This window comes from Lytechinus pictus, chromosome 5, assembly GCF_037042905.1.
Source record: "Lytechinus pictus isolate F3 Inbred chromosome 5, Lp3.0, whole genome shotgun sequence".
In the NCBI taxonomy this organism is placed as follows: Eukaryota; Metazoa; Echinodermata; class Echinoidea; order Temnopleuroida; family Toxopneustidae; genus Lytechinus; species Lytechinus pictus.
In genome coordinates this window covers 51,548,108-51,562,319 of record NC_087249.1, presented here as the reverse complement: position 1 = coordinate 51,562,319, position 14,212 = coordinate 51,548,108, and the positions used below count along the sequence as shown (strand labels likewise).

The window sequence follows — 14,212 nt, the reverse complement described above, 5'->3', positions numbered from 1 at the left end:
TCGCAGTGCAAAATGCCATGTACAAAATGTATTATACTGATTCAATCAGTTTGTTTTCTAGGAAATTCGGAAGGCTGTCATGTTCAAATTTGGCACATTTCATATTTACTTGATTGAATTTCCTTTCATCGTTGCTTTAGCTGAATACTGGTCTTGTTTTCTGCACAAGCCAAATACCCTGGGTTTTGACACCATCAACCTGATTTATGACACATCTTTTATAACATGTATGAAAAGTTTGCTTTTAAAGTAAAACTGAAAGTTGACCATGATAGCTATTTGGAAGATGGCTTGTACACAAATGAATCACACATAAATCTGACAAATCTTTTATGGCTGTATTAGAAAGATAAATTTGTTTTGAAATAAAAGTAAATGCTGGTTACCTCAATGCATTGTGAAAGAGACTTTGAGAACTGACATTGTATATATGACATATGGGCATATCAATTTGAAAATGAGATACACCTGTACAATACAAGTAATGGTTATATTCTTGCTTTGATTATAGCTTTTTAAGATTCAATTTAGTTCCGGTCAGGTGATAAGATTGTGAAAGGAACTGGTTTTTATTTAATGGCCTTTAACATTTTTTGCATTCTGTTTTCACCAAAATGAAAATATATTTCATAACTCTGTTGAGAGTCACATGCGTTAAACACACAGAAGTTATATGATCATGAAAGTTTATCTGTGTCGGTTGAAAATAACAAAGTTGAAACCAAATTTGAGACCAAAAGTTTCAACTTTATGTAACACAGAAATGTATTAATGGGACTATAAAAAATGTTCACTCCAAATATTTTAGCAGCTTATTAAGTTTATATATGGTCATCTGAACAATGGACCTTTAATAGACTATCATACTCTTGCTATAAAATACATAATAAAAGCTTTTGCTTTTATTAAAAGAGGGAGATTCTGTTATTTGTTATTTAGGGAGGTTTCATAAAGAGTTAAGAATTTGCAACATAAAGTTGCTTTTGAATAAAGCCAGGATAGGTAATATACGATAGCAATGGATGATTTCACCCTCTTGACAGGGCAAATTGCCCCCCCCCCCAAAAAAAAAAAAAAAATTAAAAAAAAAATTGCAAAATGGAATGCTTTGGGGTGATCTTTTTTTTCTTCTAAAGTTGCCCCAGCAATATTAAGAACATGTAGAAAATTTGATATTCTACATGTACATACAGCAGAAGAGATGCTTTTATTAAAGGCAAAAGACAGTAGTTGCAACAAACAATTATTTCCTTCGAAAGTGTTTAAAATCAAGGTTAAGTGCCACCATATTAAAAAAAAATCATAGATCTATGTAATGCTGGTACATTGAAATATATTTATCTTTGTTAAATCATGAAAATCTTAGCTGAAAACTGGTAATTCTGATGATCACTAACACAAAAATGCATATGTGCGACAGTGTATTGTTATTGTTCGCAAATTTTTTTTTGCTCATTTCTCGACAATTACACATTTTTTTCCAGAGCCATTTGGCACATATTTTTTTATTTATACAGACAAACACTTTGCTGGTCATTTGGTGGAAAAAAATGCAATTTGGTGCATATTTACAGTACCCGGTATTTTTGTTTACTTCAAACCCTTTTTTTCCCTTTTCATGCAAGGAGCAGAGCAACTTTGAGGATACTTCTGATTTAAAAATAGGGGGGGGGGGTGCAAATGATATGGACACTCTCCCTCTGTCCCCACCACCTGTTGATACCCATTTTCTTTTCTGTCAAGATTCATAATATATGAACAATTGTTCATATGCGAATCGTGGATGCCCTAAAACAGTTTTTACATGAGGTTCATTTTGTAGTAGAGCTTTCTTGGGCTTGGTTCTCATAAAGCGTGACTTCCAACCACACTATATTATTTGTATTACAGCCCCAATGGGAGCATTTCATGAAAAAATAGTGATTTTTCTTTTACTTTTACTGACAACTGTTATAAGCTACTGAAATGCTTAAATCTGATTGGCTCAAGCAAATTAGTCAGTGAAAAACACTGACAAGATGCTACATTACATGGTGTAATGTTGATGTGATTGATGTGATTTGAATTTATTTTACAAACTGTGTCTCCTGATGATCAAAGAAAAAGATATTTGAAGAATTGCAGAATTTTGCAATATATATGTTTGTATTTTAAACTATGTATTGTCACTTTATCATGTCATGTTCCGCAGGGTCTGCCCACTGAGAGCTGGAAAATCTCCAGAATCAATGAGAATTTCACCTTCTGTGATACCTACCCTGCTATTGTAAGTGAAAGTTTGTTTTATTGAGTGAATCAATAGTTGATCTCCATCAGCCCTAGTTTACAGTCGATAGTAAATTTGGATTCTATTTTATTATCTCGTGTAAATTACCCTATATGTTTGAAAGAGAAAGGTCCTTTGTCAGTTGCAATGTTTGATAATCTAGATATGATACAGTATTGATTTCATTTTTGTAATAGTTTAACAATGAAACATTACCTTTTTTGATAGCTTGATATTGTATTTAACAAAACCAGGGCTTTACATACATGTATATTTCATAGAGAAGTTTGTGAATCCATTGTAACATTTATAGTTGGGGTTTTTATGATCAAGTTTACACTAGTATCACTTTAGTTATAGTTTTGTCCACATATTACATGTAAATGGTTTTCTTCCCACGTAATTGTGTGTTTTATGGAGCGGGAATATTAAGTCAATGACAATGACAACCTGACTTTTAATAGCCTATAACAACACTCAGTTTAATTTTTAGAAGTTTGCTTCACAAATGCATTCACCCTGTAATTGCCATTGTGTAAAAAGGTTACTGTGTTTTACAGGGAGTGTTTGTAAGTCAAGGGCCTCATATGATGTAGTTTCTATTGGGTCTTTTTATGTTTTTATGCTATACATTATATTATATCTTATTAAATGTAAGGGCGAAGTTCATGCAATATTCAACCAGACTCTGGGATCCCGGATGATAGTTAATGTTTATATGTTGGGATATATATTTGTAAAAATTTGTTCTCAGATCTAATTTGGCATAGCCTCACTATGTTTTTGATTTGCATAAAGCAGGGATATGTAGGTAAACCAACTCATTCACTCCCATACAGAGGGTACAGTTCCCTCTCACCCTTTTTTTGTTTCCCATATCTCCCTTCCTTCTTTCTCCCTCTTTCCCCTTCCTTCGCCCTCCTTTCTCTCTATGTCTCCGCTTAATGTCTCTCTCCCCCCACTCTCTGTCTCCCTCTCTCCTCCTCTGTCTTTCCCCCCTATCTCATTCCCCTATCTCCCATTCCCCCTGTCCCTCACTTCCCCTATCCCTATTTGTTTCTCCGTCTCACTCCTATCCCCCTCCCCCCTCTTCCTATCTCACTCTCCATATTTTGATTGATTTCATTGTCTGTTTGTTGACAGCTTGCCATTCCTGCAGCAGCAGATGATGAACTCCTCAGACAAGTGGCTGCATTTAGAAGTAGAAACAGATTACCGGTCAGTAATGCTTTATTAACTTCAACTCCAGAATTATTCATAAAGAAAAAAAGAAAAAGGTTGAATAATGATGTCTAAATAAAACCTTCCAAAAGGATGGATTCAATTTGTCAAATAAAAAAAAGTGCTTAATACTTCTTTCCTAGCGATATGTAATAATAAAGGATTTGTATAGCACACGTATCAACCTTGTTAGGTGCTCAAGGTGCTCCTATAATCAGCACTTGGAATTTTTATATGAAATGGAAATCATGTAAAAAGGGACAATTGCAAAAATTATTGCAGTTATGTTATGCGACGTGCAAAATCAGCTTGGCATTCTAGCTAGGTGTTTATTCTTTTTTAAAGCACAATACTACACTGTTCCATGTGTGCTTATCTGTGTTGGTGATCTTCAGCATGATCATTATTCCTGCTAAGATTTCATGATCGGTAGACAAGCTTAGCTGGGGTAATATAGGAGTGCCTTGGGCACCTAGCAAGGTGGATATGTGCGCTATACAAATCCTATTTCATTTTTTTTAAATAGATTTTACAATTGTAGATCTAGATCTGTTATAGTTACATTATCAAAGGACAAGTCCACCCCAACAAAAAGTTGATTTAAATAAAAAAAAATTCTCATAAAATCAGTGTTTACTGCAACTGCTTTCATTTATCTTTAATATATGATGTCCGGTAATCAATTATTGGCAGTGGTGACATTTCAAAATCTTTTTTGTTCCCCGCACCTTTCCTCTTCGTCTCTCTTCAGATCATGTCGTGGCTTCACCCACAGAGCCAGGCCACCATCACACGATGCAGTCAGCCCCTGGTTGGGGTCGGTGGTAAGAGAAGTAAGGAGGATGAGAAGTATATTCAGATGATCCTAGACGCCAATGCTCAGTCCCACAAACTGCTTATTATGGATGCCAGGCCGACAGTCAATGCAGTAGCAAATAAGGTTTGACATAACGCAACCTCTCCTTATTCCAGCTTGAAGTGATAGATTTATGTTGATTATCATTCAGAGTGAGAATAGAAGATTCTTCTAGTACAGTCTATAATCATTATCATCATTATAGACTGTATTTCTAGAGCACTTATACAATTATAGTTTTTAACTACCCCCTAAAAAACAAGAAGTAAACAACCCAAAACATTCCATTTAAATCTGCATAATAGGTGAACAATCCATAAGTCAAAGATTTGCTCATGAAGAAAGCAAGATTTTAGATGCTATAGTGGAAAGCATTCACTATTTGTCTCTAAGTTGTATATCCTGAAAACCAAACAGATTTCTTTGGTTCCAAGAGAGTAAATTAATCTCTATATAACCTGATTGAAAATGGAAGATGATAGAAATGAGATATATTCGTAAACTATAAATTTCTCATCAATTAACTCAAGTTCCAAAAGGTTAGTAACATATTCTATAATTCACAACCTTGTTAATTTGAAAGTTGTGATGATGATGCCTACGTATGGCCTTCCTCTATAGTTCCACTACCAAGGAAAATAAAAGGAGAAAATTAAAGAAAGGAATAAAGAAATTTGATATTTTGTTGAATATCATGTCATGTCAATTTAAAAGGGCCTATATTTTTTGCACACTCATGACTTAAAAATCCATGTGCTTCTTCTAAATAATTTTCATTATGCCAATGATTACTATAACTACATTTTAATAGTACTATCCTCTATATCATTTAATTACTCTTTCAGGCTAAGGGAGGTGGTTATGAGAATGAGGATACCTACCAGAATGCTGAAATTTGTTTCTTGGATATTCACAACATCCATGTCATGAGAGAAAGGTGAAGTTTTGTTTAGATTCTCTCGGATTGGAGAGTATGAAATTATTTTGAAGTGGTTATATATATATATATATTTATATATATATATATATATATATATATATATATATATATATATATATGGTATGAATGTGTATCCTATTGGCGATGAGCCTCGAGATTGACAGGGAAATCCACCCCAACAAAAATTCAAATTTAACAAAGGGAGAAAACAAGGATAATGCTGAGAAATGATGGAAATATGTGAAATGAAAAAGGTTAATTACATGTTATAATTTGCTGATTTTAAACAGTTACATGTATATACACAACACAGTGATGTGCATATTAGAAGAGAGTCAACAATGTCTTTCATTCACTTTTTCTTTGGTTATTGGGTTCTCTTATTTGCTGTGCATATAATTCTCTTGTGAATTAAGTGGAACTTTAAAATGTGAAAGTGTGACTTATGCATAAATTAGCATGATTAATTCAAATAAAGATAAAATCGTTCTATTTCAGGATAATTAACCATACAGCTTTATAGACTACCTCGCACACTACTTTGCAAATTTTCATGGCGCTCGCATAATCAGCAGCCAAAATTTCAAGGGAGGGGTTGACTCTATACCCCCCCCCCCCCCCCCATCTAATGCCCCAAAAGCACAGTCTGGTTTAGGATTAAAAATGGCAGTTATAGTAAAGATTAAGAATTATTGTTATTACGTTTGACTTTGATTATGCTGAACTGTACAGTATTACCATATTTTTTTCATCATTCTGTATCTACAGCTTACGTAAGCTGAAAGATATCTGTTTTCCTAGCATCGATGAACATCATTGGCTTGCTAACCTAGAGGCTACACACTGGTTGGAACATGTTAAGGTTAGTAGCTATTACTACAACATATTACTGCTGCTTCTATTGCTACCATTGGAGGATCTGGCCAGGTTTGACACGACCATTGGTGGGCCTGGCCCAAGTATTGTCTAATCTGGCTGGATCCGCCACCAACTGCTGCTGCTGATACTACTACTGTTAAAGTTGCCTACAATCCAGTTAGGCATTGTAAGTTCGTTCATATGTCCACGTTAATTAGTTCATTAAAAATTCTGCTATTATCCAAAGACTTTCAGATTAGATGACTATCATATATTCTGTATATTAATTACCTTTATTCCCTCACGAATGTCTCTCTAACATCTCAGATCAATGAAAACCTTGTCATGTATCCTTTCAGATGGTTTTAGCTGGCGCTGTACGAATCGCTGAGCGTGTTGAGAGCCAGAAGACATCTGTGGTGGTCCACTGCAGTGATGGCTGGGACAGGACGGCCCAGCTGACAGCCCTTGCTATGTTACTCCTAGATCCATTCTATCGCACCATCAGAGGCTTTGAGGTGCTCATAGAGAAGGAATGGTTAGCTTTCGGACATAAGATGGCACAGGTAAGCAGGGAACCCATGTCACCACCGTGTCATTAATTTTCATTTTTACAGCCTATAGTAAAATCTTTTAATACAGACTCAAATTTGTTTCTGAGAGATATCCACAAAGCTAGACTTAAAAACCTGTTTGTGTAACTGACCCCTGATTCTGATCATTGTGCTTATATCACTTGGACCTAATACTGCTTGCTTCCTGGGACCAAGCCTTTATCAAATTCTTGTAGTTCATCAAGTTTATTATCGACAATAATTTATTGACAGGTTTTCGGATGAGAAATACGCACCCTTTCATAATTGATGAAAAGAAAACAACTAAGCAAGATGAGAGGAGATGGGTATTGGCTGTTCTTGAGCCTCTGTAATCTTCCACTTCAGAAAAATGTTGGCAACCCATTTTCCACATGTGCATGGTTAGAGTCTTTAGGGATAACTTATAAATCTGATGCAACTACTTCATACAGGAAATTGGCACCATATTGTAGCCAATTAAAAAAAAATCAACAAATAAGCGACCAGAGAGGGTTAAGGTAGTTGCTGCTTTGAACCCTCTGTTTGTTAATCTTGCAGTATCAAACGTATTGCTTACGTTGTATAGTGTAATCGCAGACACAATAACTGTAGCATCCGCCTAGATTTTGGCTAGGTTTGATAGGGGGACAAGATTATTCCTTGTTCGTACATGTACATGTAGGATGTAATATCTAATAAAATCCAAGTCACTCCATGGTGGAGATTTGTAGCCAAAACACACGTTAAATTTATACTTGTCTGACCGTATAGTGTAATATTCAAGCTCTTAGAAATGAAATTGTATCTTCTTGGTATCTCAGCGCCATGGGCATGGAGACAAGAACTATACTGATGCAGACAGGTCACCAATCTTCCAACAATTCATTGATAGTGTGTGGCAAGTTACACGACAGGTAAGATATGATTTCATTTGATCTGCAAGCAGTTGATCTACTTGTCAGATAGTCTAGTACCACATCGACTAAACGCATTTGGTCAAATAAACATTTTCATAAATTATTCTAATTCTTATTTGCCAGATGTCCAAATTTCCACTTTTGTCAACTTTTTAGTTTAACTCTGTCAAATGAAAATTTTGTTCACATACACTCAGTTGGACTGTAAAGACTAAGATTTGTTAGACCAAATGGATAATAGACTAAACAGGCAGTTAGACAAAATGGCAATTAGACCAAACTGTTAGAAGACGACCAGGTTGTAGACCAATTAGGAATAGACCAAACAGATAGTTGCAAAAGCGGGGTAGACCAAGGGGCAGTTTACGTTATTGATAACCAAATTTAATGGTGCAGGAGTTATAAGTTGATGCAAGGTTCATTTACTGGTATTGGTCACTTTAATTGTATATACTTTTTTGAGCAAAAGGAATAGGGTTACCCCCTTCCTAATAAGCAGCACAACATATATTTTATTACTGGACATCAGTTTTGATAAAATTGATCTCCTTGGTGAAGGGTTCCCCAGTGCCTTGAATTTATTGTCAATTATTTCAGGGTTACCAAGTCTACCTAATAGTCAGGGAGACTCCCTGAAAATTGACTGATTTTCGAGTGAAAAACTGCATATTTTCAACATCTCCTTGATTCATAGAGTGATTTCTTTAATTGGATTGTGTATAATCAAGGAAGATCTCCCTTCTTCCACAGTAAGTTCACTCTGAAAGGTGAATATTAAAGTTGGTAGTCTGTTACTTTCCTCTCTCTTGCAGTTTCCCAATGCTTTTGAATTCAATGAACACTTCTTGATCACCATCCTGGATCACCTGTACAGCTGTCTCTTTGGAACGTTCCTCTTTAATTGTGAGAGGGAGAGAATCAAAGAAGTAAGTCCTCATCCAGTGTTTTTTCTTAACTATCATGGGAGGACAAAAGCTAAGTCCACAAAAACCTCCAGTCAGTTTGCCATCGGAGGTTAAATGGGATTGGACTTATGGCATAAGGGCCACACACGGGCTTTTAGTGCTCTTAAAATGTCAAGTTTCTGAAAGATCATGCAGGAGATGCAGAAGGACTAGGCAGAAAACCATAGAAGGTGCCAAAGCTGGTATCATTGATTTGGAACCTGATGGTTGAAAAAGCTTGGTAAGCTGCCACCCTCACGATGTTGGACGCATAGGCCAGTATTGTGGTTTAACTACATAGCCAATGGTGACATACATTGTGTAAATTTTCAACAGTAGGGGTTCAGTGTATCAGCTCATTTGACTCTGAAGTCATTCTTAACTGTCCTGGAAGGATAAATAAGATGGATATCTTCGCCACTAGAGGGTTTGGAAAGATCACAGTACACTTAAGAAGTATACCATATAATATTAACCCTAATTCTCCCGGGGGGGGGGGGGGGCCATAATGGCCCCCCCCTCGACAATTTTCGCGATATATCTGCTTTGCGAATTTTTTTTACCTCGCCGCTCACTGACTTTTTACTTTCAAGTCTCGCGCAAATTTTGAGACCAAATTTGTGACGCCCGGGTACGCGGTTACGACATTACGCAACATTATATAAGTGCATGTCAGACCCAAAATTGCTCATAAACGTGATTTCATGTACAAATCCAATGCAAATAGTGTATTTAGCCAAAATTCATAAATGTATCATTATTTCTACTTTTACTGATTAAACTTAATTAATTTTGCCTTGTTTATGATCAGAATTAAGTCTGGAACGATTTCCATTGAAAAAACAATAAAAAACCAAAAGTAAAAAAACAAAGAAATACATAAGAAATTCATAAAACAATAAAATACATAAGAAATTGATTTCCAAACCGAAGTTTTTTTTAATTGCGATTGTTAAGAATGCTACAAAGAATATTTTTACCAAAAATTAGCATTCTAGGAGCTTTATTTAGTGAATTAGAGCAAAAAGTATGATTTATGCATAAATTAGCATAATTAATTCATATAAAATAAAATCTCAATATTTTGGAAAATTTTACCATACAGCCTTGTAGATTACATCACACACTACCAGTGTGCAAATTTTTGCGTCGCTCGCGCGATCGGCGGCCGAGATCTTAAGGGGGGGCCATAATGGCCCCCCCCCCCCGGGAATGACAAGAATCAAAATACCCCGGGAGCTTGAGGGTTAAAATTGTGACATATTTAGCTTTCCATAAATTTAGCACAGAGTTAGACCATAGTCTAAGTTACACCGGAGTTCAGAATACAGGCCATAGACTCCAAACATTGATAATGGTATTGTGGTTAGTGTATAAATTGACCAAATGCTAACACCAGCTATCATCACCAAACTTAAAATCACCTATTATGAAACCAGATCTTCATGTTTGCTTCCAACTCAATGGCCTGTATTCAGAACTCGGGTTTAAGTTAAACCCTGGTGTAAAGTTGTTGGTAACTGTGGATAGCCAATTATGACACCCGTCTCTTACTGTAGAGGTTCAATTTGTAAACAAGTTTGGTGTTCATTCATATCTGTTTGTGAATAATGACTAAAATAGGTATCTTCAACATTGAAAGAACACAGGAAACAAACATTGATAACAAAATATTAAGAGAATTTAAACATTCTTGGCTTCCCATAATTTCAGCACAGAAAATGATGATTAACAGCCGTATTTGTATAGTGCCAATTATTTGTAAAAAATACATTCAAAGCCACCGGCTCCCCAATATTTCACACATTCACACGGTTACTGGAAAAGATAGGGTCCTATTAGTGTCATGATCATACGAGGATAATTAGGTGGTCTGTCTCTGACAGATCACCTCTTAATTTCGTCAGAATTTTCTTTATTTATTTATTTTTCGCACCTGTTTGTCGCCAACTTTTCTCCTAATTGGCTACATCACTTTTGCTGAATTTTTTGTCATATATATAAAGTCTATCATAGAGACGCCATACTAAGCCTTTCAAGGTCATCAAGTCATGGTGACGTCATCTACGCACCATTTTGTAAAGTTCTTTATTTGATCATATCTGCATAACAGATCATCAATAATCAGTCATTTTTACATCAAATAAACTTTAGGTCAAAAGTCAACTGTCGATCCCATCAAAAGTCATGCAAAGGTCATGACGCGCGCGTATGTGCGCGTCAAAATTGAAAATGCTCCAAATCGTCTATAATTAATTTTGGGTATGTTTCAGGTCATTTTAAGCTTTTCAACATCCGCGCGTTTTTGTGCGTAACAGCGTTACGCAGAATAAATTCGCTGTTTTTTCTATGTGTATCCATTACAGAGCTTCCAAGTCTCCCGGATCCTGCGGGAGAATACTGGATTTCGATCCAATCTCCCGTTCTCCCGACCCCATGCCAAAATCTCCCGGATAACTGTGATTTTTAGCTGTTAAATTGTAAAATTCATACAAACGACTGTTTTACGAGTCTAGCATGTTCAACTCCCTTTACACCCACGTGGAAACTCCTTATCACATTTTCATTTTACCCAGTTACTTTTACCAGTTTTTGTATAATCGTACATTGATTTCCAATGTAAATGAAGATAATTTTAGCGAACGACTGGTGAATTAGTCTAACAAGCAATTTTTTTTTCTGGTTCTGCAATGTGCACGTGCGTGATGGAAACACTTTAGCGGCACTCCATGCCTATGCCCCCCTCCTGCCCCGGCGCGGCACTGCCTGGTCTCCGGCAGACTGCGCCGCGGCAGGAGGCTATGCGAGAAGGGAAGTCCGATGCATTTTTCGGAAGCTTGTGTGCGCTTTATTCGAGCTGAAACTGTGGATCAACGATGGGTTACTATTATAATTACACCCTGCCTGACTTTTAGGAATAATTTTATTGACAATCCTGAAGAACAGATGCAAAGTGGAGATTTTTTTTGCCTACTTTTACTTGGGTTGATCGGATTCGAACATTTTCTCTTTCGTGAGTGAGCTAGCCTGGCGCTGGCTGGCTGTGCGTGCTTGCTACAAAAAGGCAATTTTCACAGGAATCCCTCGGCCCTCAGGCTCAGAGACTTTAAACAGGCCACATATAAGTCTTTACAGGGCCAGGCAAGCTCATCTTCCACTACTGCAGCCCTTTCCCCCTCTGGACAATAAAGGTATTTTCTTGTTGAATGCATTCTTTTGTGAATCATATGTTCTACTGTATTGCCTGAAGCTTGAACTTATTTTTTTAGTCAATGACAGACAATTCATCATTTCATGAAATCTCTCTAATGACAATGTGCATTTAATCTATGTGCCAAAAGTTTTGATGGTTTAGACAGCTGTCGGATACTATCAAATGTTGTTTCTTAATGAGTTTTGCTACCCAAAACTCCCGTCCGTGGGACATTTCGCCGCGCGCTCCCTCACAAAATCATACCTCCGCGAAATCTTCTGGATTCTATCATCCCAATGTTGGCAGCTCTGCCATTAATATAATTCTGATCAAATTGATACCTCGATTAGCCCTCTACGATCATTAATGAGGGAAAGAGCACGCATGCGTGCGAGCTCTTTCCATAGGTTCTATATGGGCAAAAACATGCCTATTAAAAATTCCCTGTAGCTCTTCAGAACGAACGGGGACTCCCAATTTTTTTTCATATTATCGATAGAGTATGAATCATACATATGATTTCATGTCTCATTGGACCCTAACGTATATTATGACATCATCAAAATGGCGTCGGAAGTCAAAATATCCATGTTGCGTGTTATGACGTCATAATAATTATGCAAATTTGGCTCTAACTCTGTGAATATTGATCAATTTTCGCCCATTTTTGAATATGTAGTAGCTTAGGTCTTACTATTTCTGAGTTATTGCCTTTATTTTTCATTCTAATAAACGGATCATCCTGAAAATTGCAAATAATAAAGGCATGTCATTTTTACTCGTTTTGCGTGTAATCTCTATGGGACATGACTTTTTCTCAAAACTAGATTCTACATTCCTTTATTTCGTGAGCCATATCTCCATTTTTTCTAGTCAGTTATCGCTGAGCTTTTAGTATGTCGTAGCCGAGATTCTAAGCTTTCGCAAGTGTAGCCGTCATTTTCCGATCAGATGCCGGGATCATGCCCGTATTTCACTTGCAATATTGGATTTGAGATTCTCATATTTTGCATGCGTGTAAAGTCTATGGGAAATATTGTAGCTCTATCGGTAAGGCGTCAGACTTGCATCTCATTCAGTCATGTGGGCAGGGGTTCGAGTCCGAGGGTGAACATGATTTTTTTAAAAATTATCTTGCGTACGATCATTTATAAGAATTCCAATGAATAATAGTTTAAATATTGCAAAATAAAACAGATTATAATTCCTTTTTTCATATTATATCTATCTACCGGGGTAATCATATCCGTCTATCTATCCCCTATCTATGTTATAAATCTATCTATGTTATAAATATATCTATCTTTCTATCTGTCTGTCTAATATATATCTGTTTGAATATGTCTATCTTTCTATATCTATCTTGTTTATCTATCTATCTACCTACATGATATATCTATCTTTCTATCTACAATGTATCTGTATGTCTGTCTCTCTATCTATGATCTATCTATCGTATATCTATCTGTTTGAATATGTCTGTCTATCTGTATATCTATCCATTTATCTTTCAATCTAATAAATATTTATATTTTTCAATTTATTATGTATGTTTCTCTATCTTTTATCTATATATCATCTATCCATCTATCTGTTTAAATATGTATGTCTATATTTTTATCTTTCAATCTAATGTTTATTGATCTGTTTGAATAATTCTGTTTATTTGTCTGCCTATGTAATATCTATATATTAAATCTGTTTAATATCTGTTTATCAATCAATGAATATATCGATATATTTTCTGTCTGTCCATCTGTGTATATATAATATCATAATCACCGTTATCATCATCATATTTGTCATCAATCATTATTATCCTCATCATAATTTTTGTCATCAATCGTTATCTATCTATTTATCTGTCTATCTATATTTAAAGATATAATTTATCTACCTTTCTTCTATTAATCTATCCACTTATCATTTTTCTCTCCATCCATCTATCTGTCTATTTATCTTTCAATCTAATATCAACTCATTTGTTTAAATAATTATGTCTGTTTATCTACTAGTATTTATCTTTCTACGACAGACCACCTAATTCGTCCGCATGACGAATTAAAATCTAGTTTCTAAATACTGTTTTATCCCTTTCCAGCAAGTGAAAACCAAGACTGTGTCATTGTGGTCTTACATCAACAGCAGTATGGAGGAGTTCATCAACCCTATGTATGCCAGCTACATGCATCAACATGTTCTCTTTCCTGTGGCCAGTATGAGGAGGATTGAACTGTGGACCTCCTACTACATCAGATGGAACCCACGCATGAAACCACAGGTACGATTTTATCAGTTCAAACCAGTCAACAGAAATAGGCAACTCAAATATCGGGCTATCGGCTCTCATAAGATTTATAGTACTCCAAACAATCTTGTTGGTAGGCCTTAAAGCCTACCTTTAATATTGGTATATCCAAAATATTAGTCCATTACTAAATT

At 35.8% G+C, this 14,212-nt stretch overlaps 1 protein-coding gene across 2 annotated transcripts in view; it reads left to right on the top strand.

Annotated features, from left to right (window-relative positions):
• The window catches only part of LOC129261118 (myotubularin-related protein 2-like), a 38,773-nt gene that overhangs the window by 20,757 nt on the left and 3,804 nt on the right, over positions 1 to 14,212 (top strand). For both annotated transcript variants that reach the window (XM_064099213.1, XM_064099214.1), the window contains exons 7-15: positions 2,192 to 2,266; positions 3,410 to 3,484; positions 4,239 to 4,427; positions 5,189 to 5,280; positions 6,052 to 6,145; positions 6,501 to 6,707; positions 7,538 to 7,630; positions 8,446 to 8,559; positions 13,872 to 14,051. In XM_064099213.1, coding sequence (XP_063955283.1) covers positions 2,192 to 2,266; positions 3,410 to 3,484; positions 4,239 to 4,427; positions 5,189 to 5,280; positions 6,052 to 6,145; positions 6,501 to 6,707; positions 7,538 to 7,630; positions 8,446 to 8,559; positions 13,872 to 14,051 — 1,119 coding nt within the window. The remainder of the gene's footprint in view (positions 1 to 2,191; positions 2,267 to 3,409; positions 3,485 to 4,238; positions 4,428 to 5,188; positions 5,281 to 6,051; positions 6,146 to 6,500; positions 6,708 to 7,537; positions 7,631 to 8,445; positions 8,560 to 13,871; positions 14,052 to 14,212) is intronic.